Source organism: Paramisgurnus dabryanus, chromosome 21, assembly GCF_030506205.2.
Source record: "Paramisgurnus dabryanus chromosome 21, PD_genome_1.1, whole genome shotgun sequence".
NCBI lineage: Eukaryota > Metazoa > Chordata > Actinopteri > Cypriniformes > Cobitidae > Paramisgurnus > Paramisgurnus dabryanus.
The window spans coordinates 27284983-27305901 of NC_133357.1; the positions used below are offsets into that span (position 1 = coordinate 27284983).

Consider the following 20919-nt stretch of genomic DNA (forward strand, 5'->3'; position numbering starts at 1 on the left):
TACAATCTTAACTACAGATCAGCTGCCAAACCTTCCTTCACATAGCAGTGATTCATGATCGCGGTTTCCAAACTTCCTTCACATAGCAGTGATTCATGATCGCCGTTTCCCCTCATCTTTAGGTAACCAAAACATTTGTTATTTTCAACAAGGTATTTGTTCCAGAGTTCAGTTTAGCCACTAGCCAGACCATACAGATACTGGAAGATAAGTTCTTCCCAGACGCAAAACCGTGACAACGTGCGTGAAACCATCTATATATGCGACCTCGTGGGGATGCTGCTTTCCATGCGCAAATATTATTTTGTGCACATACTCGCACATCCTTTATATGCATGGCTTAGATTTGGGTTTGAATAAACGCAACACTTTCGAAGCTATGCTTACCGCGCCCCCTTTTAACTCTTTCCCTGCGTTTTTTTTTTTAAAGTTGCCAGTCAAAGCCAGCATTTTTAAAGATTTTCAGTAAATGTTCTTCTTTAAATATATAAACATACAATATATCAAATGAAAGAACAGACCATCTGTTTTCAAAAAAAAAAAACATTTCATCCTACCTTTATTTGTTCACTTTTATCACTTCTCAAATATGGGTAGGTTTCTTAAAAAATACCACATTTTGAGCAAAAATTTTAGTTTCTTTTTGTAAAGGACTTTTGTTAGAGATCAGATTCAGAGCGATCATCAAAACATACATGGAGTTAAACTGTTTGCTGTTTGATCAAGACCTGGTGGCAACTTGTCCACAACCATGATTGCAAGAACATCCTGAAAAAAATGTGTATAATAGCTATGTATAGCTTAATCAGGTATTTAGTCCTTTAAGAAATAACATCGATCATTTACACTTGCCAAAATATAGTTTTACACATCTATAGAAAATATACTATAAATAAAGCAGTTATTAATTTTTGTAATGCATGTTTCTTTGTTCTTTACTTCTTTGTAAAACGATATACATTTTGCAAAGGAGGTTTTTCAGCACTTTGTTCGAACAGCAACTCAGTGACCTCACCCCCGGTCCGTGATTTTTTTTTAAGCTTAAACCGGTCCGCCGTTTAAAAAGTTAATAACTTCGAGTCTTTTTTTGTCCATTGTCTGGTTAATTTTTTCTATGTCTTTGGGCCGCCATCATTAAAAAAAATAAATCATTAAGTAAGCTTACCGCTTGTGGCCAGTAGGGGGCCCCCCAAGCCTGCGAGGCCCCATGCAACTGGGTGCTTTGTGTGATGGGTGAACACACCACTGAAAACATCAGCTGATGATATAATTAGTTAAAAACCTTAAATCTCACTCTCTAGTGTGATATATATGTATATATATAATATAAAATATATGAATATTTATATCTTCTAACTCCATATTTAATCTTAAGCCCGGAATACATTGCATGATTATTGGCTTTCCCAGACAAAAGATTGCCATCGTGAAACAATCTTCGCGATTTCTTCGATCGTGGCTCTTCATTGGTTGTCCTATGTCGTACAGTACAGTGAGAGAGGTTCAAAGACGGCCTTTTTCCCAGTCTTACTTCTACAGTGTCAGAAATTCAGCATGATCACCGCACAGTGTGTTTTCTGTTACTACCTGCGTACTGGTATATATTTACCACTAGCGCATGCTGGTGAAGTTGCGCTAACATGTGACGCAGCCGCTGAAGCTTCCGTGTCATCATCGTACAGGCTACATGCCTGTCGTTCCCAAAAATTAGGCTTCGCAAAAATCCTGCAGTGTGTTCTGGGCTTAAGATATAATACAATGCATTCTGGGATTGTTTTTTCTTAGACTATTTTCCTGCATACTAAAGTCTTTGCATCAGGAACATGCTGATCAGATTATCTCTGTTACAGTACACTGACCTCTCATTTATACATGAGAAAGAGAGAGAGAGAGAGAGAGAGAGAGAGAGAGAGAGAGAGAGAGAGAGAGAGAGAGAGAGAGAGAGAGAGAGAGCAATACACAGATATACCTGTTGATGAATAGTGATGAGGTAAAAGATGAAGCTCGTTGTTGACACTCATTTCCATACTTAGAGTAGAATTCCTGTCCTGATGATTAATTCCACAGGGATTCATTATACACACACAGTGATCAGTCCTCATTATCACACACTCTTCATCTGATCTTCTACTGTGTGTGTGTGTGTGTGTGTGTGTGTGTGTGTGTGTGTGTGTGTGTGTGTGTGTGTGTGTGTGTTCAGAGGGCTGGGAGATCTACCAATTAAATTAGAAAAATTCAATGCAAACAGGTTATTACTGGTTGCTTGGATTTTCTGAGGGTTTGAAGCGTGTTGCTAAGCAGTTGCTAATATGTTCTGAGTGTTTTTTAGTGTGTTGTTCAGCAGTTGCTACAATGTTTTGAGTCTTTTTATAGTGTGTTGCTAAGCAGTTGTTTCGAGTCTTTTTTAAGTGTATTGTCAAGCAGTTTCTAGGGTGTTATGTGTATTTTATAGTGTGTTGCTAAGCTGTTGTTAGGGTGTTCTGTCCCTAGTGATTTCTTGTCAGATTCGAGTTGCCATTGGAAATAGTGAAAGACCCACAATCTTCTAGTTAATGTCATGCTTGTATGTCTGGCAAAACAGACAGAAAGGGTGTGGCTTAGCACAGCCGCAGAGCTCTCTGTGTGTGTGTGTGTGTGTGTGTGTGTGTGTGTGTGTGTGTGTGTGTGTGTGTGTGTGTGTGTGTGCGTGTGTGTGTGTGTGTGCGTGTGTGTGCGTGTGTGTGTGTGTGTGTGTTAGACAGAGGTTCTCTGATCACTTTAGTAGCAAAATTGTTTATTATTTCTTTCTTTCTTTATTATTCTATTTATTTTATCTTATTTTATTTTAGTGATGCTGAGAATCTAAATGTATTTTTATTATATGTTGTGTATTTGTTTGTGTTGTCTGTAAAATGTGTAGATTTGTGAACTCATACCTTGCATACCTAATCTACTTATGGGTACAAATAAAGTGAGCCTGAACCGTTAATACAAATGTAACTACACAAAATCCAATGTGAGACAAGATATTATGCTTGCCTAATGAGTCTGGTTACCATAGTTACCACAACCCATTGCAATGCAGCTCTGAGCTGAGAGAGAGAGAGAGAGAGAGAGAGCGAGAGAGAGAGCGAGCAGGGGTGAGTGAGGTGAAGTAGGTGCTGCGCGAGTGATGGATGGGGTGTGATATCTCTAGTGTGTCGAGCAGATTGATGATGTTTATTTTGCTGTTTGTTTTGCCTGTGGAAGTGAAACCACACAACACCTACATCACTTTTCTGCTTCTATACTGTTGATGTGTTTGCATTTGGATCCTTGTTTTCTCTAAAGCTGATTTTCATATTTAATTTGTGGAAGCGGATTTGAAACCGCAATAATGTCTATTTAGAAAGTCGTGACATGGAACAGTTTAGTCAAAAAGAAAAAACTTTTGTTTTGTCATGCCAGATCAAGAAGGAAAAACAAATCACAACATAATTAAATATTTTGACTGGACTGAATGTTTCATGGAGGAAAGAGAGTAATGACATGAATGTAGATAAATAACAATAGATTTTTGCAAAATTCATCTTTAAACTCACCTCTTTCTGATGACTTTAGGCAAAGTAAATCATGTGGTTTTCTTAATAAAACAGCCTGATAACTGTGTGCTTTATTCTAGGTGTGTAAATCGGACAGTTCATTACAATGCGATACAATATAAATTTTCTCTGGCAGCGGTGCGATTTTTAATGATACATCAAACTAGGTCTGTAACGATTTATCGTGCAAATGTGCATTTTCTCTATTAAAGAATTACGGTGAAATGCTGCCACATCCAAAAGCCAGAGGGCGCTCTCGTGCAGAAACTCCATTTGTGCCACAGAAGCAGCAGCATTACAAACGCTATTCCAGGAAATGTCTACAGGAATATTTTTATTGCTGTTCTTCAGATTGTTTCAGGTATTTTCATGATAATAAATAATAATAATAATAATACGTTTAATTTATATAGCGCCTTTCCAAAGCTCAAGGACGCTTCACAATAACAGTTAGGAGTAGACAGTAAATACATACAGTAGCAGACAATGGACAATCGCCCAATCCACGCGGTCGCAGTTGCGTTTCGCATTGCAAATGAAATAAACAAAAACCAAAAATGACATAAAACAGAACAAAAACAAGCAGGATCAGATCATGACAACATGGAAATCAGTGGATAAGTCGAAAAATCTGAAGCAACAGAATAACTGAGTGTAAGGAACCTGATTATTGAAAACATGTCATGACAGGTAGTATTTATTAAACAAATGGGTTTTGAGTTTAGACTTAAATTCATGTAGTGTTGTTGTAAAGAATAAAGAATATTTTGAATGATTTTTATTTAACAAGTGTTGCTTTTTTAAATGCACGTTATAAGCGACTCATAATGATTTTAGATTGATAAGGACTTCCCACTGACCAAATGCCGTAGTACACGCACAAGCTGCGCAAGAAACACAGAATCACAGCCTTGCGATGCAGAATCGATTTCAGACAGGCATTTTTAATGATATATTTTTAATAATATATCGTTGCAGTCCCACATCAAACTCTTCTTTGATGCAATTATAATTTGATTCGGTTCCATTAATTCATCTATATTTTACATTAAATAGTTAAGCAGTTACATTTTTAATAACTTACAAATGCAACCAAAATATGTAACATAAATGTTTAATTAAACTCTTTGAAACTGGCACAATCTTTGTCTCAATCTTTGGTACATTTACAACTATAAACAAAAATACACTTTTTTTAAATAAAGAAAAATGTCACAAAGTCTTTCAGTATTTTGTGCCAAAATGTGCAATATTAACAATCACTAGTAGTTGTAAATTGAAAAATAAATTAATATGAAATTTAGTTGTTAAAACACAACTTCATTTCAAGTACTGTTGTGGTCTTTTTTACGGTGTTTTTGCTGCTACAACCACTTTGTTGCTGCATTGCATTCACTTGCTGACACTAGCAGACCAAAATAAACAAAATCGCGCTTTGGCGGAAATGCGTAGATTGACGTTAGGTCAATTAATGAAGACGTGAAAAGTGTCAAAATAAAGGTACCTCATATTGATATCTTATATGTGGCATTGATGCATCATACCCTTAGAAATATAATTGATGTATTGATCCATATTGATATATCATTACACCCCTACTTTGTTCCTGTTTTACCAACATCTTAACCTCACCCCAACCATCAAAGGCGCTCTAAGCGAATCTGTGTCACGTCACTTCTTGTTGACGTTCGAAGTGTTGTCAAACAAAATAGAGCGAAGCTAACTCCTCCCCTCCCTTCCGTGCTTTCTGAACGAGTTATGAACGCACCCAACCCAACTCTCAAATCCTTTTTGTCGTTTATTGGCTGGAAAACTTAATGTTTCCTGGTGGTAGGTTTGACCACTTTGTTTTTGTTGCAGTTTGTGGATCCTGGGCTGTCTACAGAGATTGCGTTTTTTACAGTGTACAGCATATATTTAAATCTGCTGTCAGACTGTTCACCATTCAATATGTAAGCATTAAGTGAATATTTGCACAGTAAATTATAACTGGTCTTCTTTCCACACTCTTCCACTCAATACTTGAGTACTGTATAATACAGGGGCCGTATTCACAAAGAATTTTAAGGCTAAAAGTAGCTCCTAACTGGCGAATTTAGGAGCAACTCCTAAAAATACTGGGTGTGTCACTCCTAAATTTAGGACTCCTAATTTTTTTCACTAAGAGTTATTCACAAAGCATTTTAGCCCTTAAAGTAGCACCTAAGTCTGGGACAGCTTAAAAGAAGTCGAGAGGACTCCTAACTCACTAAGACCTATTCACAAAGGATCTTAAAATGTCTTAGGTGCTGATCCTCCTTAACATGGACAGTTTCACCAACTCAAAAGCATTGCACATACTTAAAAGCACAAATGCAAAAATTCATTACATTCATGGCAAGCAGGAAGTTTTTTAGAATTACATGAAACAATAATGAAATTAAATATTTAATATTATAGGCATACCTGTTGCCATGCTAGTCTGTTTAAAGGCTGCAATCTCAACCCTCTACTGCGATTGTAATTCATATACCACCGCCTCTCGCATTCGTCCGGGGTCCGCGACATAAGCAGGAATGTTGCATTGATCTGCAACAAATCCTCTCCCATCAGTAATGCGCGGGTTGATCCGAAATGAGCGGATGCCTGAGGTCACCCGCGGATTTTTTGCGGTCCGACTTGCGGGCGGGTTAGTTGAAAACGTTGGTCGGGTGCCGGTTGTTTTGTACATTGACCCGCGCATCATTGTCTCGCATGTATCACGCTTAGATTTGCTTGATATATCAGTGCCGAATTTCCCTTTTATTACGTTTCTTTTTTCCAGCACCAACTGGAACAGCAGCAGTAACTGATCCTGCATCCAGTTGGGCTTTCTTTTCCGTTTTGGCGAGTTCATAATCCACCGTCATTTATTTATTACATTAGGATTCTTCAATATGGGCAACATTTACTTGCTTTAAGTAGTCTATTTAGGCTAATAGGATGTCAATTAATCAAGCAAGTGTTAATGTAATGTCGTTTTTTATTATTAGGCAAGGGTATTAGGCTACCTTGATTTAATTTAATTTCATTCACGACTTTTCTTTAATATATGCATTTCGATGGCATTACTATTATTATTTTGTGTAGGACACAGACATATTTCAATGTTGTAATTCCATGATTTGGTGCGTCTGTGTTATGTTACGCATGACAGCTGTCATCTAACAACCAATCACCGTGGTCATTGCGAGGCAGCTCGTGCATGAGAATTGACGTCATCCGTAGCAACGAAGACTCACTCTTAGTTTAGGAGTTATCATTTTTCCTTACTAAAAGTAGGTCTGAAAGGCGTTGTGAATAACTTTTAAGAGAAAACTCCTAGCTAAAATCTTTTAGTGCGATTTAGGAGTACTCTTGGTGGTAAGATAAAATGCTTTGTGAATACGGCCCCAGATCTTTATCCTGTGTTGTTCATACAGTACAGTATGTGATCTGAGTGTAATGATGCTGTTCATTTACATTAAACTTTAACCTGAAACTGCTTTACAGCTGCTGTATTGATGTCCAGTGTTTCTGTGTAATATCTGTGTGTAGCTTAAGAGATGAAACTTAAACGTGACTCACTTTGAGAGGTAATAAGTGCAGAAACTGTGGTTCTGATGGAACTTGAAGTGAGATGAATCTGAGATTAAACTTGACAGAGAATCCCACAAGATTTATAGTCAGGCAGTATCACGGGCAGCCCCGCCGGTCCTCAGCAGACATTGAGGTCTATGGATTCATTCCTGCTCTGTGATGCGTAGAAATCTATTACTTCTGTCATCTGAGGGCAAACAACTGAAGGAAAAAACCATCTATCCATCCTCTCATCTGTCTATTCATTCATCAAACGCTCTTCATCATCTCTATCCTTCAATTCACCTTTCTAAAACTCTCTTCTCATTCGGCTCTGTCCATCATTTCAGCTCTCTGTGTGATTGTATTCATTATTTCATTACTGTAATTACTTTCATTTTAATATTATTTCACTCCCAGAATAAAAAAGAGGCAGGAGATCCAATTAAGTTATCATGTTAAATAACAGCTTTGTCTCAGATGTTTCTCTTGAAATTGCTTTGGGGAAATACTCCAGATTTTTTTTGATTGCAGACTTTGGCATCTTCACAAATTCAAGCGTTTATAAGATTGATCTGGGGCCTGATTTATAAAATGCTGCGTAAAAACCATCCTACATTTGATCTTACGATCATCTATCAAAAATGCGTATGTGTGATTCATAAACCGAAGGTGCGCGTACCCTTTCAAATCTATAACTCGTAAATGAACTTGAACTTGTGTGCGCAGCCGAGCAGTTTCAGATCTCCGCCTTTAAAGATGCCTAATTAATGTCATAGACATGTAAAAGAGCTCTTGTCCACGTTTAAACCCAATTTCAAGCAGCAATAAAACCTGCAGCAATCAGACAAGCGTACGTCTGCTCAGAAAGTGCGTACGTCTGCTCAGATCTTAACGTGGCGCTAAGCACCTTTCCACATCAAAGAAAGTTTTTATTTTTGCGTATGCACACTTTACGATCAAATCTGTGCGTACCCACACTTTATAAATGAGGCCCCTGATCTCATCCATAACTCTAAGATTTATGTGAGATGTCTTTATATATATATATATATATATATATATATATATATATATATCTTTATAAGTCTTTATTTGCTCTTCATGTAATCTCATTGCCGTTACTGCTGTAGGATTTAAGTACATTAAGTGAATCTGAATTTATCAGATTAATGTTTTATTAAAGCAATATTGCTTTATATTGTGATATTTATATCAAGGCCAGAGCCAGAGGCAATCACAGCTGTGATGATAAGACGACTCCGAGAGCGATATTGCTTTTAAACAACAGTTTGACGGCACACGTTTAAAAACAAAAACTAGAAAACTACAACAGAATTAATTTAATACAAAATACAGTTTTTGGGTCGCAAAGTGTAGTTTTAAGATTAGTTCAGGTGAGAATATATATGTATAATATTCAAATGTGCAATTGAATATTAAAGATCGCCCCTATTTAAACATGTGCTTTGAAAAAATCCAACATTTTACTTTGGGTTCCAGAATTTATGATTTGTTTCTTTTATTAGTTTAAAAAAAAACAATCAGAGAGATTATGTTTCTGTGTGATGGCTATGGTATGGTGTTTTAATACCCACTTTACCAGAAAATAAGTCATCAAGTGTCCCAATGTAGTAAGCCATGTGTCCTTACCAGTGGCCAAGCACCTGTATATGATATATTTGGGTTAATTCCAAGACATGTTTTTGCTCCCTTTTAAGGGCACTTCGGGAAGGGGACGTGTGCAAACAGACGCTCCAGGTAAAAAGAAAATGATTGTAATCGCAAAGTGTATTTTAATCGGCCACGCTATGACAGACAATCTGATAAGCTCTGATCTTCGAAGGGAATGTAGCACTGCGCAATGTGACGTCAGAGTGATGTCTTTTTCAAGTAATTATTGGACGTCCAAAATCGGACCATCGAAGGGGTTGTTTTGTAACGCCAGATGACGTCTTTTTTTCACATCTACTGCACGTCTAATATTCACGTCTGTGGGACCTCCGTGTTAAAGGTTATAAGGTGAAAGAGACATGATTGTTTCTGTATTTCACCCATCCACTGAAAGTCATGAACACACACAGACACAAATACTGGGCAACTATCACTGTAACACTTCAGTCACTTTCTGCCCACTGTGGGAATCGAACCAGCAACCTCTGGGTTACAAACAAGTCTCTCTATCCACTAGGCCACCAATATCTTAAATGGATGACTGTTACTTTAGTCTTAAGTGACCCTATACATTTTTAAATTGTAAATTTAGATGAATTTGTATGTAATTCAAGAAAACAGAAAAAATACTGTATAAATAATATAAGCTATTCATATGTATTAAAGCAACACTATGTAGTTTCCTTGTAAGAATGACTTACAGCTCCCCCATGTGGTTCAAAAGCGCACCAGTGCCTGGTATCAGACACTCTTCTGCAGGCAGGGATGAGGGGCGGGGCGGGGCTGTGTGCTCTACCCTCCACCGCCACTTTCAGAGTGTGCTTGTAGCAGCTAGGAGGCTGCTCAGGTTGCAGCAACAGTACAATTTGTCCAGTTAAAAGTTGTTCTATCACTGAAAAATTTTAGAGACATTATTTAAAGGTAAAAAAACCTACATAGTGTTGCTTTAATCATGTTTATACAACATTGTAAATAAACACATGTAGGCCTAATCATAGGCCTGTCATAGACGTCCAAAAAAAATTACCCAGTTCAAGGTCAAATGTTGACTGTAAATATGACTTCCAAGTAGGGTCATGGTTGGACGTAGTTTGGACGTCGAATAGTTGTCCAAAATTAGTCATGGACCTACGGACCCAATATAGACATGATCTGCACGTCTATCTGACGTCCAGTGTTTAGTGGGATAGGAATAATCATTTCATCCACGGATTCACTGCCTAGGGAACTGATTGAGATGTGGAAAGTCTTTTAAAAAATATTGTTTGTGCAAATGAATGTGTGAGTGTGTGACCATCATTGACCATTACAGTCATAGATATGTGAGTGACCATATGGTTCAAGTGCTTTATGCATCTCTCCCTTATTCTAAAATCCCCAGTGGTGGAAAGATACGTAAATGATGAAGCGATTACAGTGATGATACTGGTGGAATATCTCACGGCTATCAGTCAATCAGATTCAAGAACCAGACAGGACTGTGGTATAACACGCATTCAGCTACCAACAACTACCTATTTTAAAGGCTCATTTTCACAATGTCAATACACATCATTCACATCAGTATTCTCTGAACAGTACTGAAAGAAATCATATTTCACACGAGTTATGTGCGCTCTGAATTGAACCGTTATAAAACAAAAACCCTTTTCAGCAGACAGCACCAGATCGAGCAAATGTGTTCATCTTACACACATATTCTGAAGAAAATAACACAATGTTTGGGTCAAGGGTCCTCTGCAAAATCAGACATAAAAAAAATCTGAATTGTTTACATTTGGAACAGACAAGTGACTGGTCCTTGGAAACGCTGTTTTTTATGTGCACAGTTCATCACACGTCAGCTCTGTACGGACTGAGAGCAGACGACAAGAGAAATTATCATTCAAAACCTGGCACTCGTGTGGCGGTACAGACAGCACAGTATGTTTACTGATGTGAAGGTTCATCCAAATGCTTGCTAGATTTCTTGCTATAAGCCTTGTTTTAAATAAGTTGCTAAAGGGGTCTGAAAACTTACTAAATCTTAAAACAAAGTCACTGAGTTGGTGGCACTGCCTCAGAAACTCTCCATTACATCAGCAAGTAAACCCCGCCCCTTGATTAACATAGAATTTGCATACAAGTTGACCTTGAAAATGAAAACTATAAAATAAAACAGAATTTAAAATAATGATTTGATTTGTGTCACTATTATTGTGTTATAAACATAAATGAATAAATAAAATGCAGTTTCTTTTATGTGTGCCTTTAATTTTTCATATTGATAATGAAATGTCAAAACATCAGTTGCATTTTACATTTCAATTTGAAAGGGAGGATGCATTATCACTATGAAAATGAAAATAAAATTTTGGCACATGGGTCATTCTACAGAAAAGGTGGAATTCGGGTGATGGAAATCTGCTTTAATGAACTTCTTTCAACATACCCAAAACTTCTATAATAGCATTAATTAACTTTAGGGTGGCCATTCGTGCCAGTTCCGCCGGACACGACCCGAACATGTTTTCGGGTTTGTTCTCCGGAAGTCGCGTTGGTCGACCGCATACGTCATCATCAAGGTTTAATATTTCGAGTTTAATTTCTGAAAAGCAACCGTTACATTTCAAGGTAAGAATGAAACTACAATGAATGTATGTCTTAAAAGAAATAAATCTTAATTTTCTAATGTATTTTTACTGAAATGTGAGAACCTCAATGACGTATGAGGTCGAGCAACGCGACTTCCGGAGAACGCACCCGAAAACATGTTTGGGACGTGTCCGGCGGAACTGGCACGAATGGCCACCCTAATTAACTTGTCAAATCTATGAATCCACAAAACGTGGAGCTTAATCTATGTTTAACTTTTTAATACATTTTAATAAAGAATCCATGACGTTGTATCTTCAATACATGACAAAATTAGAATATAATAATAGATAATGAATATGATAAAACTTATAAACTTAAAATTTTATGATGTTATTGTGATGTTATTAACCTTGCGCTGTTATTGCATGGAAATCAGTTGTTTCTTGATACAGGTTATGGACAAAATGGAAGAAACATCTGACTCTTACCTGGAACATGACCCGGTATTGTTCTTCAGGCTTCTGCACCACACACATATTACAACCCATCCTGACGTCTGATCTCCAGCCCCCAAACTCCTTCAGTTCACCTGTAGCTGTCTGTCTTTTCTGTCGTGGAAGAGCCGTACGAGTCGGGATGCAGTATCATACCCTAAATCCCCACAGACGGCTGACACTCGCAGTGGTTATGATCCCACTTTCCACTCATGGGAAAAGAGTTCCTTGGATCCACATCAAGTTTAAAATATCTTCAGAGATGGTACATGTCTTAAAAAAGTCCATTAACAAGCTTTCCCACCATCCATGCAAATGTAAAATGTAACGAATGAGCCCCCTGACCTTTTCTTTGATTGTAAAAGAAGCCCACAGTGTCATATCTCAAGTCTGTTGTGCAGTGTGAGCTCCATTTGTGCTTCAAATGTAAGGTCGCATCACGTTGATGTGCTTAATTCAGGAAACCTTTGTCATACGTCCTGTGCTTTTACTGGGATTACATCCAAATGACTAAATCAGCTGCATATAAACATTCAGTTTTTCAAGGAAGGCATTGATTGGACCAACAATCATTTTCAGTCAACGGGGAGGGCTGTAAATGCAAAAGGTTTCTAAGTAAAGCAAGAAAATTGCTGTTTTGCAAAACCACTGATAATTTGTCTTCCTTTGACCACTGCAGCAGAAAAACTGCTCTCACATCCAAAGTGGTCCTAATGGTTTTGTCACATAATAAAAGGAGCTGTAGCTTCAGATTTTCTCACACATCTATGAAAAAAGTAAGCAGTTTTCTCAAATGCATCCGTCCATACAGAAGAAGAGTCTTTCTTTTACACCTGCTTCAGGCATTTTGGGTTCACTGTGAAAGCAGTTTCAATATCTTCTTTAGACGTGTCTCAGCACTTCAGTTTATACATTCACACGGGTGTTCGCTTTCAGTCTCTCATTTTTCAAAGACTCAGCATGAGTTCAGTAAATACCGCTGGGTAAATTGGAAAAATAGTTGCACACAAAACCATGAATTAAGATTTGCTTAAATTGATACTAGAGGGAAACCGAATCCCTCCTCTAACCTCGATGCCTAAACATGAACAATATAGAAATAGCAAACAAATTGCCCATCTGCAAAAGTCAACCCACCAGACGTTTGCCATACAATCCTGACTCAACACAGAAGATGTTTTATATGTGTGCATCCTGATAAAGTACAGTAATCAAACCCGGACCGGATGAACTTCTGCATTTTTATCCGAGTTTGTAAATGGCCTACGTCCATCCCAGCCAATATTCACCCAATTTTGATGTATGAAAGAAAATTCAATTAAACATCACGCTGCTTTAATGGTGGTCATTGGTGCTCTGTCACAGATAAATCAATATCTCTCTCTTAATAAGGTAACAGTTGGACGCCTTTGGTGCTCAGTGGTTTGTGAAATCTAATTATCAGACATTGGTTTTGGAGATGTATTGAGATACAGCATGTGAAAGCTCCTGCTTTGTGTCACTGTTACACACGTGCTGTCCTGCTGGCACACTTTGCTGCAGGGTTGGGTCAATTGAAAGGCAAGCTGTGTGAAGGTGCGTATAAATCTTTATCCAATCGCAGACTCAGATCTGACGCAGGCGCCTTTAGCTAAAGCTTTACCGGCCAGACATCCTTCAACGTTAAACAAATCTGCATTAACTTTGTTTTAAGTTTCCTGGACAGGGTTTAAATTTATCCAGGAATAATGCCGTAGTTATATTAAGACATTTCAGTCGTTTTTACAAACTAAAATAAATTCTGGTGTGCACCTAGAGACAAAACAACGGCACTGATATATGTTAGGAAATGTCAAGTTGTTTTTTCAATTAAGGCACCTCAAACATGCATTTTAGTCTGGGACTATGGTAAACCTAATGGAAACCGCCCCATAACGTACAGGTTTGATCTCCGGGTATCTGTTTTGTTTTTGTTACTGTACGTCTTTGCCCTCCTAACACTTTCTCATCACTTCATTGAGTTTGGCAGAAAAATCCCCACATTGTGCTCTCAATCAAAACATTAATAGTAGACACATCGTTTCTATTATTATCCTGTACTACTATGTGTGTGTAGAGCTGCAAAATCATGCAAAAAAGCAGAAACTGAATTATTTAAGCACTACTCTTATTGTCTGCACAAATGTCAACTCTCAACAAAACAGGTTTGTGATTTTAACACGTGACGGCATAAAGCCTTAACCTCATTAAACTGTCAAAGGCGGTCATGCTGTTTCGTGCACCCTGCTGTTAAAAATTTCAGGCTAGTCATTCATGCTGCAGTAACGTGCCAGACAGACCGAGAGCGCTCGGAGACATTTACAGGCGTTGCCCTCCTACCACACATACACCATAGGTCAACCGCTAACCCGTGCAAATAAAACGGTCTGTTGTGCGGACGGCCTCACGTGCGATAGCTTCAAATAGTTTATTAACCCAGTCAGAAAGAAGAGAAAGTTATGAAAAGTGAGATGCAACAGTCTTAAAAGTATTGCTCGGACTTAATGGCATCCACACACCCTGCTAATGAAACAGCCTTGGGACAACCGTGGGACTAGAAAAGACTGAAAAACAGAATAAGGAGTCATGAAATGAAAGAATATTTTACGGTATCATCCCTCTCTTTCTCTCTTGTTCTTCCCGAGAGTGCTGCATCCTTTTGTTTGGCTGGGATTTGAGTAATCCATGCTGTGTCCCAAAAATCCATTAACGCTGATTATTAAAGAGAAGAAGGACCAAGCGGTGTGAAATCTTGCAGCTGTGAGATAAAAGTCCAGTCGTGGTTACAATGAGGAGAAGAGAGATGATGGGAGGCGAGAGGAGAGCAGGTGAGCTGAGGTTTCTGCTGCCTCGGCCCCTCGTGTGAGACACTGAATAAACTCCCCCACTGCAGCGGAGAGAGAGAGAGAGAGAGAGAGAGAGAGAGAGAGAGAGAGAGAGAGAGCGCACAAAGACATTAACACCCTGTAAAGCCACACACACGGTACATACTGCTGTCATTCAGTCTGCATAATGCATTTTAAAACTCCTGTGTGCTAATGGATGAATTTGATATTCATAAGGTCACAGATTGAGTGTTATAGTGCCTGAATCAGGTTTGTGATCTTGTGTGATATGAATCATTTATCTTCTGTATGCATGAAAACACAGATATACATACTCATTTCAGCAGATGTTTCATTATTTTAACTGTTTATTTAGTGCTGACAGAAACGAAGAGCAGCTATAAGAGACTGAAACTGAGATAATGAGAAAATAAATAATGTAACAGGTGTGAGGCACTGATGAAAGAGCCAAGACTCGTAATATAATTACTGTGTGTGTGCGCAAGCGTGCATGCATGCGTTTACTCTTGCGTTCACCTTCTGATCACTGCTTCTTGAGAAATGAGACAAAACATGTCACACAATTTCCTTTTACGTTACAATAGCAGTGTTTCCATTTTAAAAATTAGGTTTCATTATTTGATCACAACCCCCTCAAAAAAAAAAAAAAAAAAAACAAAAAAAATATACAAACACCCAAATTATAATAATTATAAACTGTAAAGTTGTCATCAGGGGTCTATTAAACTCTCCACTGAAAACAAATATGGATTCATTAACCTAAACTGCTTTACACTAGAAAGGTGTAGAGTCAGTTTATAGATGAGCTGAGACTCATCTGAGCTCATACCGTATGTAGTTTTGGTGCTTTATAATTCATGAGAGATTGTGTTCATCCATTTAGTGCTTGTGAGCTGTCAGTCAGTTACTAATGAGCAATAATGGAAATCCAGTGGTCAGTAGATAGTTTTCAGTCACGTGACCTACTGTACCAGGGATGTTGGTGGTCAAGAAAGTAGCCGTTTACATTGGGCTCTCCATAGAAAGGCAGCACAAACTGTGCAATTTTTCATCTGTTTCAAGACACCATTAAATCACCTCTCAACAGAAGAAAAATTAAGATATGAACAAAAAAGTTTTGGACACAGCACCCAATTCTGTAGATTCGCTAAAAACTGTCAGATTAATGCCAGACCTCCAATTTGTGGTGTCTGTTTATGATGTTTACATGTATTTCATGAAAAATTCCTCACCTTATCCACCTTATTTTTGATGTAAATGTGGGCAGCGCCATCTTTGAGCTCCTTCCGGTAAACTTCCGGTGAGCCACCACAGCTAATGGTCCTGTAGTCGTATTGCGAGGGACACAAGTGCAGTTTTGACTGGTTTGTTGATGTTTATTATGAAATCCAGGAAAACTGACATAATTTGTGCAGTTAGGGGTTGCTATAATAGCTGATCCAAACACAGTAAATCTCTACAAAACATTTGTTTTAACTATAACACATGCACAAGAACTGAATGTGTATGTGGCGCACGTGCACCCATTATCTGCATCCACACATCATGAACAATAAATACAGTAATTGTTTAAAACAAATAATATTATGCTGATAAAAAGATGCTGATGTAGTTGGTTTATTTAATTCTAATATTATATATTATTACCAAAGATTACAGTACAGAAAATATTGCAGATAACATATTGAAATATTGATCTGTTTCTGGTTTCCCTTAAACAGGCATTTTTTCCTGAACAGGTATACCATATCTTGATAGAGAGAAAAAATATAAAACACACACAAAATTGTAAAAAATAGTTCTTCTAAGCAACTACAGTATAAAGAGAAAATATGAACCATGCTGTTTGGATTCTCTCTTTAAAGACAAGATGATGTAGCAGTGTTTTGAGAAAATAAATAAATAAAACTCTGAATCTCCATGTACACTTAAGAGCTGTGTAGCCAACTTAGCCAGGTACAAATATAATCCTCTGAAAAGAGAATATTAATAGTTGTTAAAGAAAGTAACACACAAGCACATTTGATCTTCTTCCATTTCTTCCATTCGTGTGTTTAATCAAATACATATGAAGAGTTTGGTTCCAAAACGCAATAAACGCCATTTTTGAAAAAAATGAGTTACTGCTAGAATCAGTTATATTACAGCAGGTCATTATTTAAAAGTAAATTCTTAATTTTATGCAAAATCCAATATCCGCCATGTTATTCTGTCATCTTTTCTCTCTTTTTTAATAATAATAATAATACATTTTATTTAAAGTGCCTTTCAAGTCACCCAAGGACACTGTACAGTAAGATAAAATGAAGACATAAAAACAACACGAGAAAAATATAAAAGCAGATAAAATGACAATAACATTAGTGATAGATTCAACAAAGAAAGCAGAATACAAGGGCGGTACATGTACACCACTGTATACACTTAGTAACATATGTAATACATACAAAAGGAGAAAATCTTGGTAATGAAATAAAAAAAATAGAGAAATTAAGATGTGAACTAGAGGAACAAGAAAGAAGGAAGTGGTGCCACTATGAGTATGTAGAAAAAGCAAGAGTGAAAAGATGAGTGATTTAAATGTGGACAATGAAGTGCTTTGCCGTAATGCAAGTGGGAGGGAATTCCAGAGTTTGGGACCAGCCACACTAAAAGCCCTGTCACCCATGGAACGGAGGTGGGAAGTAGGAGTGCAAGTAATTTCTTATATAGGTACATTGTATCAAGTCTGTAACACTTACGTACAGTAACATGATCTTTTGGTTAGATCAGTAGCTGTGTAACCAACTCAACATACAGTATGTGTAACAGGAGCCGTCTATTACATAAAAATAATTACAGTCTGTAAGTACATGCTGTTTCATTATTTAGTCATATTAAATACATTTGGTTCCATATTATTACAACATCTATTACTGAGTATATCATTGTCAACACAAATGTTGACACATAAAAACTATGAATACAGAACCTGAACAAGATCTTATGCTTTCTCTGTCTAGCTGCTATGACAGAAATTTATAAAAGAAATCACAATTTTGTTTTAAAACCATAGAATCACTTAAACCAGAACACACAGCTGTTTCAGTATTCAGCAGATCAGGAGCAAATCTGATTCCTGTTGCTTTGATATCACATCAGAGACATCAAGCTGTGTTATTAGTGTGAATACACCTAATCTTATCTGTCTGTAATGTGCACAGCAGGATCATGCCACAATGTCAGTATCAAAACACTACTGTCTCTACCGAATCATTCTGATTATGAGAAAAAATCATGTTTTATGTTGGGAAAAAAAACTCTGCTGACATTCAGCCTCTCTCTCTCTCTCTCTAAATAATAGTCAATAGTCAATGATTTTCATGTAAGCACACTTAATATAAAGATAGATTTAAGACAGACAGACGGACAGACAGTATCAGGTGAGTTATTTAATGATTGCCTCGTTCCCGCACTAAATAAATAATGAGAACATTGTTAACATTCTGCTCAGATTCTCTCTCTGTCTCTCGCTCGCTCGCTCGAGGTTGCTGTACAAATATTACAGTCTTACTTCACAACACTACAAAAGGCATTGGGCATTGACTGGCATCTTTTTAATGAATCATGTTTAAATGCAATGTTTGGATTCAAATTCCCCTACGTGCTCTTTTACTGTTTACTACTTTGGTCGGTTTACATATTTGGTGCACTTCATTAATTTTCACGTAATCCATCCTTTATTCTGGTAATTCCTTATTTATCCACTGTTCATTTCTTCACCTAATGAAAAACCTTCTTTGTCCTATTAAGCTTTTATATCAACTTTAATTATTATTATTATTGTAGTTTCATAATTATGTTTGCAATAACAGTTCTCCTGTTTCTTCAAACATTATGCTTTCTTAGACATGAAGCTGCATTCTCTATTTGATTCTGTCTGTCTGTCTGTCTTTATTTGTCTGTCTGATGTTGTTGTAAAGACCACATGTGAGAAAATAAGAGTTTAGATTTTCAAATCTCTGTTGAATAAACTACATTTGTGATCAATATCAAGTTTTGTTGTTAATACATGATCGCACATTCAGGAACAGCTAACGTACAAGCTAATGTTTTGTTGTGTTGTATATTCTTCATGTTCTTTTTTTCATTGTATTTTCTGACAGGAAATGTAAATGTTAGTGAAAAAAATGTCGGTTTGTTGTTGGTTAATTTAGGGTTAGGTTTGGGGTCTGGGATTAGAAGTGATCATTAGTTTTGTATAAAAAAACCATGTGATTGTAATGACAGTGATGGGAGGATATTGAGAGATCAGTTGACTACAGCACAAATCACCAACAACAAAGATCACAAATCCATCCTGAACATCCCATTGGACCTAAATTAAACTGATGTTTAGTATCAAGACATAAGGTAGGGTTTGAAGTAAAGTATGATAAGCATGGTAACACTTTACTTAAATGGGTGTTCATAAGACTGACATAACACTTTCATAATCATGACATGTGTCATGAACATGAAGGAGAGTTTATGCATGTTTATGACAACTGTCATTAAGTGTCATTTGTTCAATTATGTCATTTTTAATGCAATTTCCAATGTTTGAAATGTCTTTGTTATGACAACTTGACATAACTGTACCAAGACAACATAATTAACCACTTTTTACCAGTAATACAAATTTGTCATTAAAATATCAATACTCTGTCAAATAGTTTTATATCAGTTTCTTTAATATTTTTCTTGACCTCAGCTACAGTGGTACAAATATATTTTATTAATTTAATTCATTTAGTCATTAAAATTATGTTAATACTCAAATAATATTAAGTGTTATAAGTCAAATAGTTTTATAACAGTGTCATGAATTTTCTTCAGTTCATAATGTTTTTTTTTTAAGTTTCCTCCAGGTGTTTAAGAAATAAAATCAATCATCCAATAATAATAATAATAAGTATTAATTATTATTTTATTATTCAAATAAAATTGATACATTTATATTTTATTGCATTTAGAGATTGATTCACCTAAAATTAAATGAAAATAATTCAATAATGCAAGGCATGCAGCGTCGGGTCCATATCACTGGAAAACAGCTAATTACAATAAATAAAAATAATAATTTATTAAATGGTTTTGTTTGTTTTTGTGTCAGAAAATGTCAGAACCCTCTGTGTGTATTGTGGACATACATACAGTTAAGAATAATATTTTGATGTGTCTGTTGCTTTTTGTTAAGGTATTTAACACTTATTACCACTTGTTGACATTTTAATGACAAGTTCAATTTGTACCACTGCCGTTGAGGTCAAGAAAAATATTACTGATGCTTATAAAACTATTTGACATAGTATTAACAGTAAATGACATTTAAATGACAGTTTAATGTAATGTGAGCCCATAGAGCTAGGTAGTTTGATAATTATTCTGCCATGTCATGTTTGTCAAGTTATGATGTATTGGTTAATGTCAAGTTGTCATAACAAAGACATCTCAAACAATGTCATCTTTGCATTAAAACTGACATAATTGATCAAATGATACTTAATGACAGTTGTCATAAATGTGCAAAAAATCTCCTTCATGTTCATGATTATGAAGGTGTCATGTCAGTCTTATGGACACCCCTTCAAGTAAAGTGTTACCGGTCAGTTTATGTTTTTATTAATGCAGTGTAAAGTTTGCTACAGAAATGGAGAAGCAAATGAAAACAGAGGCTCTAGCTACTGTAGCCATCCGCTGTGATTTTGTTTAATTCTTTTCATTGTAGATGTTTTGAATGACAGGAATATTTTAAAACTCTCTCAATATGTAAATATGAGCCCGCCAGGAAAATGTATATAGTAATGTCGGTTCAACAGCTTCTAATTATTCACACAGAGCCCTTCTCCCAAACGCTGCAATTTACTTTTCTCTGCTGTAATCTAAATTTGTTTTCGTCCCAAGAGAGCCTGAATTTCATCAATATTCTAATGACAAATCTGCCTCAAGTCATTTTTCTCACATAAACAGCACAAACCGCTCTCAGATGAACAGAAAACTCTCTCTTGTCCCCCTTATCAGAAGATTGGGGCTTCTATTTACATGATTTAATGTTGATCTTGTCCAAATCAAAAAGTATGAGAGCTGGGGCTGATAAACGACACCCTCAGGTGTTTGGGATATCGTTTTAGAGCTGCAATAGAGAATTACTAA

General features: G+C 36.6%; 1 protein-coding gene across 1 annotated transcript in view; it reads right to left on the minus strand.

The window, feature by feature from the left end:
- Positions 1-13809, minus strand: part of LOC135775895 (PDZ domain-containing protein 4) — a 41860-nt gene extending 28051 nt beyond the window's left edge. Inside the window, exon 1 of the mRNA XM_065286466.2 lies at positions 11876-13809. Within this exon, the coding sequence (XP_065142538.1) occupies positions 11876-11935 (60 nt within the window). The 5' untranslated portion in view covers positions 11936-13809. The remainder of the gene's footprint in view (positions 1-11875) is intronic.
- Between the last annotated feature and the right edge of the window lie 7110 nt (positions 13810-20919).